At 33.0% G+C, this 11,222-nt stretch overlaps 1 protein-coding gene across 1 annotated transcript; it reads left to right on the forward strand.

Moving 5' to 3' along the window:
- The first annotated feature begins 7,889 nt into the window (after positions 1-7,889).
- LOC136978854 (myosin heavy chain, clone 203-like) lies at positions 7,890-10,709 on the forward strand. The gene has a single exon (XM_067274674.1). It carries the CDS (start codon positions 7,890-7,892, stop codon positions 10,707-10,709), a length of 2,820 nt encoding a protein of 939 aa, XP_067130775.1.
- The last annotated feature ends 513 nt before the right edge of the window (positions 10,710-11,222 follow it).

Genomic DNA, 11,222 nt, shown 5'->3' on the forward strand with positions numbered 1-11,222 from the left:
AACACACTTGAGCACACTTATAGATTTAAGAAAAATAAAGTTATAGAAAACACACACGATTCTGTTTTCTATGAATGTATCTGTTCTTGAAACACGTACATTTATAGAAAACCCAGTCTTACACACAGTAAATACATACATTTATAGAAAACACAGACTTATACACAGTAAACACATACATTTATAGAAAACACAGACTTATACATATTAAATACATACATTTATAGAAAACACAGACTTACACACGGTAAACACATAGAAACATACATTTATGGAAAAGCCACAAACGTACGTAATAACACGGTAAACTTACAAACTTACACAAACACACGAACGTACACGTTTATAAACACACAAAACAACAGCATATATAACTAAAAGTACAGAGAGAACACAGAAAGCACGCGACTTAATTAGACGTTTCATTTACATAATTACACTATGTAGCTAAAAAAAATACCCGTAACATTTCTGCCGAATTTTCTCATATAAATTGATAATTTCGGAACTTACAGTTATTTATTGATCTACAGGTCATTATTATACATCATCTCTATTCATTTATAATGGGAGATCGGGTTAAAATCGAAAGTAAAAAAAAAAGTATATCGTGTCATAACACCATTGAACGACATGTGACAGATGGTTCACATGTCACTTTCTCCAATCGATTCTAACTCTCATAAAGTGAAATTATATAAAATTAACTGAGAAGTATACGTATAAATAATTAAAAATTAAAAAGAAAAAAAATGGAGGAGATAGAACAAAAATTAGTGGTGTAGAGAAAAGGGACAAGTAAGCATTTGCCTGGATCACGTGACGTGATTAGAAGAGACATTGCTGATAAACGGATCAGTGGATCCATTGTAGGGGGTAGAGTAGAGCACGAGTCGTCTTTGTTCGATGCCCCGTGTCCTGTATTGCCACCTGGACTGAATCGGTGGGAGTGATATGAACACTCTAGAAACACTTCTGATGTGGGAAATGACATCTGTCTGGTCACGAATTTAAATCTTTTCTGCATGATGCCAAGTCTTCTTGGACAATTTACAGTTAAAAAAAAAGGTGTTTTAATTATTATTTCCCATCCTCTTCGGGTGGCACGTTTCGAAATCAAAATGGCTACTCCTTTATTCTTATGGTAAACACATCATTTTTCATTCACGAACCGGAATCTCATGTTAATTGCATGGAGCCATTCTTCTACCGGATGAACGGGATATATCAGAATACGTGTCCTGTGTTATCTAAAATAGGGACAAAGGGGCCCTTTTTTTGGCAGGGCTTCGTGTTGGAAAGTGAAAGTGCCTCTTATACAACCCGCCTATTAAACAGCACATAAAGAAATTGGAAGCGCTTAGAGGGCCCCAAGCGAAAGTAAACCGTAGTGAGAGAGAGAGAGAGAGAGAACGAGCGAGAGGGAGGAAATAAAAGGATTCCGCAAAATCCCTCTTGCACAGTTTTCATCTGATAAATTTCTAAATTAAAGAGCTACGTTGCCCCCTTCTTCTTTTTTTTTTTTTTTTTTTTTTTTTGCATACCCCAATCATGATGAATTTTAATGTATAATTATGAAAAGAGTGCACATGTACTTGAATTTTTCGTGAATTAAACATGAAATTTGAATGAAAATTGGATGAAATTTTTCAAGATTGAAGAATTTTTATATGTATTTAATTAGTTTCCTCCATAAATTGTGTAGTTTTTATGTATATTTTTTTCGTAAATTGCATATTTTTGATAATTAATCTTCCATCAATGGTACAATGGAAAATATCCCACTAAAACACCGGGACATTTTTTATTTTAGTAGAATATATATGAGATATTGTCCCACAAGTTTTATATCTCTGTTGAATAAATCACCAATAAATCATATATATTTTAATGCGGCAATATTTATATATAACTTTTTCAAAATTTTTCATAAATTTCTGAATTATAATACAGTAGATATGTGGTATTATGTTGGACAGATGTCCCAAAAGCTGTGTTTGTTCAGATCAAAGGCATTGTTCCTGACATGGGGGGAAAAATCTCCTCTTCAAGTGAGTCACAGAGCAGCATTGTCTTCTCAAATCATCTGGTTTCAGTCCTCAAACAAAATTATATCGAGGGAAAAAAATAAAGTCATTTTTCCATTCTAGCTAATTACTAAATTTTAATTTTAATGCTTAAAATAATTTTTAAAAAAAATTAATTTTGAAATATACACAACCTAACAATACTCTATATTTAATTATATGTAGAAATTATATAGAAATATTATATTATTATATGTAAATAGCGTGATTATAGTTAATAATATGTTTAATTTGATATTTTTACTATTGACATATTCATAAAATATTATTATAGTTAATGTTTCTATTGATATAATGGCAACAATAGGGGCACTGCAATGTATCGATTGTGCCATTCTGTATCAGGAATGTTAATACGATACCAACAGATTTTTCTAGTTTAATTAAGGGATGTTTAATGATGTAAAGTGGGGTGAATTATACATAAAAATATGTATTTTTTTCTAAATTAATTAAAAAAATATATACTGGTGAAGCCAAGAAACACACAGACTTACACGTGCGTTATCCCCGAATTTACTTACTTGTTGATGAATTTTATGCATAAACACTAATTAATTTTAATTGAATACCGTTTAATTTAGTTTATTTATTAGCTTAATTGTGTTATAAGGCATTTTTCAACACTTTCAAGCTGTGTTAAGGCATAAAACACTTACTTTAGTATCTTGTGTAACACCTTTATATAGTGTAATTTATAGCACACAGTTAATTTTCGCGTAATAAAAAGTGTACTTTTATGTGTTACGTAACACCTGAAAGTAATAATAACACGTTGCTTTAAGTCGGTGTGTGGTACTTAAAGTAAAAATAATCTAAAATGGCACTAGAGAAGCCTTGATCACAGTACACGAGACCTTTAATTACAGTAAATCCCCCCGAACTCTTACAAACTGTTATAAGGGTTCCCAGTCGGAAGACCACACTTTCCTTAACTAATGAAGAAAGTCTATTGTTGCAGAACATTTAGGTGTACTTATTAATCATAAATGCTTTATTCCGAGGGGAGAAATCACGCTTTTACTCCCTTATACTCTTATAAGAAGGGGGGATAAGTCTATTCCCTTATATGCTTGTAACAGGGGGATAAGTGTAAGCGTTACTCCCTTATGACTTACGCTTGAATGATGCAGTTATCATTATTGATCATTTACGTTGCGGCTGTCTTACTTTTCGTTAACTTTCTCTTTGTAAACTGGCCATTTTAATTTCTCAGTAAATATAGGGCCCATGGAAGGTGAAATGGACCCTATATTTATTGCAGCGAGATAAATAATAAGAATTATTATTATTGAGAATGAAACAGGAATTATTCAGAATGAAACAGGCGTTGTTAAGAATGAAACAAGAGTTACTGAGAATGGAACAAGTATTATTGAGTATAGAACAAAGCTTAAATATACTCATAATCGAATAAATATTATCGTTAATGGAAGAAATATCATCAAGAATAGAAAAATTTACTAGAAAAGCAATATTTTTCAACGAGAGGAGTCGTATATGTACGATAAAACATCATTAAAACGTCCACAAATAAAACAAAATGAAAGAGAATCTTCCATTATTTAACCTATATCAATGGGAGTCAAAAAACTCAAAGAGAGAAAGAACAGAATGATTAATTATCATCTACGACGAATAAAGCAAACAACAAATGGCACACACATGGACATATGGACGAATTCATTAACCTTTTTTTACTTTTTTTTTAACATTTTACCGAGCAGACAGACAGACGGTTGGGGAAAAAAGAGGAAAATAATTCGAGTGATTTGTATATATTTTTTTTTTTTTGCAGTAAACTCATGGAAATTTCTTACATCGATTGATGTTAAGCAATTTTTCCAGGCTGACTCACGACTTAAAGGACAGAAAGAGTTATTCATGCGATGGTGATTATTCAGTGGACCATTAATGGTATTTTCCATTATTCATCTGTAATTAACAGGGATGCTTAGGGACGAATGAGGAAGAAAAATTTATAAAAAAAAATTTATTAAAATTTAGTTTAAAGTTTTGGTTAATTTAAATTAATTCTATTTTAATTACAAATGTTTCCCTTATAACTTTTTAAAATTATTTATTTAAAAATGTAATGAAAATTTTTGATATTTTATGAATTAAAAGTGCTAAATATTGCTTTTTTTTTTTTTTTTAAATAAAATATATTTTAAAAAATTTTTTGGTAGAGATTAAATTTGAATAGTGTTATGTGCTGCCATCTGTTGATAAGTAAAGTAAATATTTCGAATTGTTATTTTTTATAATGAAAATTTTTATTAATTTCATTCACTTTATAATTTTGTTAAATTTGAACGTTAAGTAAATTATATAAAAGACATCCTCCAAAATTTTGGTTTAGAATTAGAAACGATAGGCAGGTAAATAAAGTCTTTCAGAAAGTAATTTGAATATCACCCAACAGATGGCGACACGTCGTAACTTCATTATAAGTTTACAACACTCGTGGAATTAAATACATTTATTTATTTTGAGAGAAAGTCGTACGATTTTTATTATTTATTTTGGGATTACGTGCGCGGAAAATACGATTATTTTTATTAATTCAATGAAAGAAATTACATTTGTCGCATTCTTTCATTGTTAAGTGGCGTTGTCACACGCTGCAAATCATAAATTATGTAAAACAAAGTGCTAAATTGGCTATAGAATTAAGCGCTCTTACGATGGAATGAAATGAAATTAACGTGTTTTTTGGAAAGTTAATGGGGTTTAAATGTATCTAAATTCATTAAGAATTAAATATCTCAGATTAAACAATGTTCACTTTAATTACATTAATAAATTACGTGCTAATCACTAAAAAATTTAATGCTCTTAGTAGGTTCTTAAATTCTCTTGTAGTAAACTGTTATAATGGTTAGATTTATGAGGTTTCTACCTTTTATAATGAGATTTTTAAGTGGAAATTACGTTTTAATTGCTTAATTTCGTGCTGGTGACTTGTTTCTCTTGGAAACTAGGAGCTTTTATTTCACTGTATTAATGATGAAAACCACGCCAAGACTTACTTTTCATGCCATAATATTTTGCTCAAATTTATCAATAAATAAACCCAATTCTATGAATAAAACCAGTTTCATCGAAGAAATGTACCTCCGAGACTATAGAAAAATGTCCATCTTACAAGGATTCTGGTGCCCATCAGTGGCCAAGTGGATAGAACCATTGGAACATTGATCGTGGGTTCGCGCCTGGCCAACGGACTGATTGGAGTTTTATTGGTTTTCTTCGCGTTAGTAACATCTAAATAGGGGGCAATTTCACATGAAAGTCCTCCAGGGAACCGTTTCTCTCGACAGATCACCCACGTATTGCTTTACCATAAACAAATAAACCAAACAAGGATTCGGCGACTGTAATACAAGTTATCTGAATTTTGATTGGTTGATTTATATGGTAGTATGAAGCTTTAGCCATCATTTGTGACTAATTTTAAATAGACCTGACCTATAAGATATTAACCAACTTAAAGGAGGAATGGATTTGATTTTGGTTTGATGGAATACAGCAACACGTGGGTGATCTGCCAAAAGGGTTCCTCCCAGGATGCAGTCCATCAGTAGCCTAATGGATAAAACCATTAAATACTGGTAGTTGATGGTGGGTTCACGGCTCTCAAACGGACTGCCAATGGAGTTTTGTTTTCTTTACGTTAGTAACACCTGAGTAGGGGCCAATTTTTCATAAAAGTCCTCCAAGGAGGCATCCCCTCGGCAGATCGCCCACGTGTTGCATTGCTACGAGAGCAATACTACATTAAGATTATACGTTTGGCTACAGTTTTGCATGTAACATGCAGGGGTTGGAGTGCAATAAGACCGATCAGTACAAGTGAGTAAGGTTGTCCAGAGGGGGGCAGTCGGAAATTTTTTCCGGGCCTGGATAAAACTTGGGACCAATAGTGGTTCCTATTTCTATAAAATTAATGTTATTTTAACTAACAGAAAATAACACCTTTAAGACTGCTTTTTATTAATAAAGAAACATTCAACGACTCGCAATCAGAAATGGCGTATTTTTTTTTTATTTGAACGACCATATCTTACTTCAGGTCACAATGTATTTACAAGTTGCATAAGCGTATGCTTTTAGTATACACTGATGCAACTTAGTAATTTTGTAGTCTTGTATTTTATCATTTTATATTTTATCAGGCCATGTTAGGAGCCACAAAAGGCTACGTCTTAAAACCGCAGGTCCCTCAACCCTGTTTCATTTCTCAAAAAAAAAAAAAAAAAGAAAAAAGGATTCTCTCTACTCCCGGGCCCTATACAAGCTCTCGATGGCTCTGGCTCGAACCCCAACTGTTAAAAATAGGCAAAAAAACTATTAAAGCGCACAAAAGTATAAGATATCTAAAAGCAATTTGGGCAACATAAACGCCCCAAGTTTGTTATCTGAAAAAAAACTCTCTTTTTTTTCTCCTTTAAAAGAAAAGAACATTTTCTACAATAAGAGTAACAGAGGTGGGTAGCAGGTATTCGAACCCCACGACTCCGAAGAGACAGGTACCTGAAACCAGAAAACCAGAGCCTTAAATCGCTTGGCCACCCTACGGGCCCGATGCAATCGCACTCCAATTTCGTTCTTCGTACAGTCTCGTGCAATAACTAAAAGTAATATCGTACAACTCATTTCCTTTCGTCCAAGTGTTCGACTGCCGAAGATTTTTACATTTTTGGACTTGGGACCATGAAATGTTGATAAATGCAACAGAAAAAAAAACTCGGATGTTTTTCCTGTGTGTGCGTGTGTGTGTGTTGAGGCACGATTTTGTTCACCCACTTTGAAACTTAATAACTCGTGTGCTTTTTGTCGAAAATTTCTGAAATTTTGCAGGAAGTTTGTGTATCAGGGGAATCAATGCTATTAAATTTCAATCATTAAAAGTCGAAAGATGGGAGATAATGGGGATCGTGTGTATCTTCAGTAGGGTCGGACTTAATGACGATTTTACTAAGTTATTAGCATTTACAATTTTATATAAAACCCATCTCTACCCTGAAAATTAAGCTTTTATCATTTTATAATAGTTAAAAATATAAAAAAAGTTTTAAAATAAAGTATCATAACAGATGGCTCCAGCAAAAGTGGCCGGAAAAGTTAAGCAACTTGTTGCTGGAATTTTGGTGACGGCTTTTTTTAAAGATAAATTCCAATGCATTAGATACGACTAAATACAGATATGATCGTTTGTTTTCAACGTCAGCTTTCATCATTTTTTTCTTTGGTTTAGGACCAAATTTTACATGCGATCTTCCATTACAAATTTCTTTTGCATTCATCCATTCCCTAATCCACGTTTCAGCTGCCGTTGTCCACGATCCAACAACACCAGATGGCGCATGCGGTCACACAAGATCAGACATAACTTTTGGTTGGCCCGAGTATTCGTTGAAATATCGAATTACAAAATTAATGAAAAGTTTTCTCAAGAGAATGCGAGTTATTCCACTAGGCCACTGGTGGAAGCCATTAGATGCATTAGGTATACAACTCAACGCACATGAAATAAGACTTATCTTTTAGAAGCTGAATGCCCATAGATGGACTCATTACATTCGAGTCCATTGAAATCCAAGATTTCAATAATGAATAAAATAAACAAAAGAGAATTATTTAAAAAATCATTATAACCAAATAATACAATTCCGAATTTATAAGAATATATTTCACTTTGCAACTGAATTGCCATATTCTGCTATATATACGAAGAGAGGTATCTCGAACGGCATCTAAATATTTAAAGACAAGTATTTTTCAATAGTTCTAAACAAAATGGATGATCTTCCTCGATGTGATGACGATAAAAATGAATCTTCAGAATCATCAACGACGCGTCGTAAAGATGATAAAACGTGTAAAATTAGAAGAAAACGAAGAGAAGCTGATGATATAATGGAATCGGAAAACTTATGCAGTATTTCTCTTCCTATTTGTCCATCGGAAGATAAAGGTTATTCATATAGTTCAAGAAGCACAGGTGGATCTTTAGACAAAGATTACTCCTCTTCAGAAAAGTCGAGTGCGAGTGATAACGACAGTGTTGAAGAATCTTTTAATAAATGTCACGATACTCCTACGGATGATTCTTCTAAGAAGTTGTCAAAGAAAATAGATATTGAGAAAAGTAAACAACCTTCTTCTGCTAATGAATCGGAGGATGAAGAGCTTCAGCCTAAAGATAAAAACATTTGCGAATTTGAAGATCAGATTAAAGATACGAGTAATTTTCTGGATAACAAAGATATTAAATCGGATGATCTTATTTGTTTTTCCGATGATGATACAGAAATTCCCAAGCAGGTTTCTGTTCCTTCCGGCACACTAAAGGATATCCATTTACAATGTAAAGAGGAAGAAGAAAATGTGTGCGATGTTTTATCATCACCTAAAGAGGAAAGAAATGAAATTTCTTGCGATATTTCATCACCCGAGAAGGTAGAAGAGAAAAATTTGTGCGACGTCTCTTTGTCTTTTCAAGAAGAATCATCAATACGTAAAGAACCAGATGAAAAAATTTCATACGATGAAGTAGTACCATGCGAGATTCCATCAACAATTAAAGAAGAAAACAAAGAAATTCCGTGCGATATGCGGTCATCCGTTAAAAACGAAGATGAAGTATCACATGAAATTCCATCATCGTCAACATCTGTAGAAAAAGAAGCTAGTAAAGAATCTAGTGTACAAGAAAGTCAACACGAAGATCAACATATAGAAGAACCTGTAAGTGGAGGATTCCCAGAAGAGGAATTTTTGACAGAAATAATGCTTACTATTAAAACTGGGAGCATAGATAAACCATTAAGTATTTCGCCTTCATCTTCTGTATTGTTTCCAAAGTACATATCAGCTGGCACAAGTAAGAATTCTATTGAATCATTAACAGAAACCGAATTAGAACCAGATGAAATTGTTTTTCCATCTAACGAAAATTACGATGAAATAACAGTAAATTGGGAAAAATATTACGATTTTGTCCCAGGAACGAATTATTTAAAGTTAGTAAAAGATGATCGCCACATGACTGAAGTGAGTTTCAGTAAAGGAAATTTAAAATCTGAAGAAGGGACAGAATATACATTAAGTGAAACGGATTTACTTCAAAGTGGCTTTCATTCTTTATTCTTTTCTGCTTTTGAAGATAAATCTAAAACGTCTGCCCCAGACGTAACGGAAACATTGAAATCTCTACAAGATTTACCAAGCAATATGAAAGAAGTTGAAAGATGGTTGAAGAAAGAAATCAAATTAATGAATGAAATTGAAAACAAGAAGGAAAAACTTACCAAAATAGCAAAAGAATTGTTAACAGAAATAAAATATTTAAAGACAATAAATGCAAAATTAAATAAAGATTTTTGTACTTTAGAAAGCGAAATTAATCATCATCCAAACAAACAGGATGTCTTCGTGTTGAAGAAGAAATGCCAGAATTTAAAGGATCAAATTAACGTGCTGAATTATAAACATGGCAGACTGTTAATTAAGAAAGAGCAACGCTACGAGACCTTTGAAAATGAATCGCGGGTACATCATAACGATGAAAATACTTTACTTATCCGAGTTGAAGAGCTGAAAGAAGAGAACAGAGAACTTCGTAATCATCTGGAATCTTTCCATAACGATGCAATTAACGTGTATCAGTCTCTTATCAAAAAGTTGAATGCTTTCTTACAAGAAATTGGGAATCTCAGTTCGTTGTCAGAGCTTGCAAAAACATATCTGGAGAAAAACTGTAACTCCATAAAAGAGTTACAACAATTGGTTGAAGAAAATAATCTTTATTTTAAGAAAATTTACGATAATGTGGATAATATGGAAAAATACATCGAGCATTTCAACTCAACTTTTGATCCTCTAGACGCAAAATCCAATGATATATTAGATTATATTAATAATTTAAACACGGAAATTAAAGAGTTGGTTAAAAATTTTAACACTGTAAATGATTTTCTGAATCAGAATGAAATTAGAAATTTTCAAGTAAAGGATACGGTAGGTGAATTGAATACAAAGTTTAATTTGTTAAAGGAAGAGAAAAAACAAATATTAGACGTAGGGATCCATATTACAAAATTTGAAAAACTCGTAGAGGAGGAGACAAACAAGTGTAAAACTGAAAAAACAAAATTCAAGAAGGAATCCGAACAAAAACGTTTGCAAAGAAACTACTTTGAAGACAAACTTGCGAAACTCTTCTACTTTCTGGAAGAAATGGAAGAGATGATAGCAGAATTAAAAGCCGACCAGGATGAAGAAGTTAAAATTGATGATGACGAATTAAAATCCGAATCTGCAGATGATGATGCCGAAGTGCCAGACAAGAAGAAATTTTCGAAAACATTCATACGTAGCGATGCCACTAAGGATGGGGTATATACCACGACTGGTTTGAGTTCTTTTGAAGAGATAAGATATCCACAAAAGATTACAGAAGATATTCCAAAATGTTCGCAAATCTGGAAGACGAAACTCTCTTGTGGATATAAAAATCTAACGTCGATACCTGAAGATATTCAGGAACAATTGAGTGGTGTTTATGGAACTTTTAGCGCTAAAGATACTGTTTCAACTCAGTTACAAGATTCGTAATTGTTATTAATTTTTGAACAATTTAAGGGAACTAAATTTGCATCATTTCCTATATAATGTCAAAATAATAAGGTATATATTAAATTGCTTGTAAATTAAGATTCTTGTCTTGTTTTGTATCGGCTAGTTGGGCATGAGCTTCTAGACTATATCGCCCCGTGGTAAAGTGTGACGTAATTGTCATGTAATCGTAGTTGTATGCATTTATGATAGTCGTTACGCGGGGAATAATGTCTTCCGGGAGGTCTTTTAAGGGTAACTGGCCCATATTCAGACATTAAAGACGTGGGAAAACCCGGAAAACTTCACGTGGCCAGCCCGTCTGGGCCAAGGGCGAACACACGACCGAACTCCCAGTGTTCAGGGAACGGAACCGCTTGACTACTGGTGGGCCCCTAAATTAAAATTATTGCTAAATTTTTCTCTCTCCTCTCAAATATTTAGTCAATATTCATTGCTGGTCGGATAGTGGCTCGTTCTGGGGATCCGAGATCGAATCCGGGAAGTCGAAAA

The sequence above is a fragment of the Centruroides vittatus genome, unplaced genomic scaffold, assembly GCF_030686945.1.
Source record: "Centruroides vittatus isolate TY-2023 unplaced genomic scaffold, ASM3068694v2 contig_559, whole genome shotgun sequence".
NCBI lineage: Eukaryota > Metazoa > Arthropoda > Arachnida > Scorpiones > Buthidae > Centruroides > Centruroides vittatus.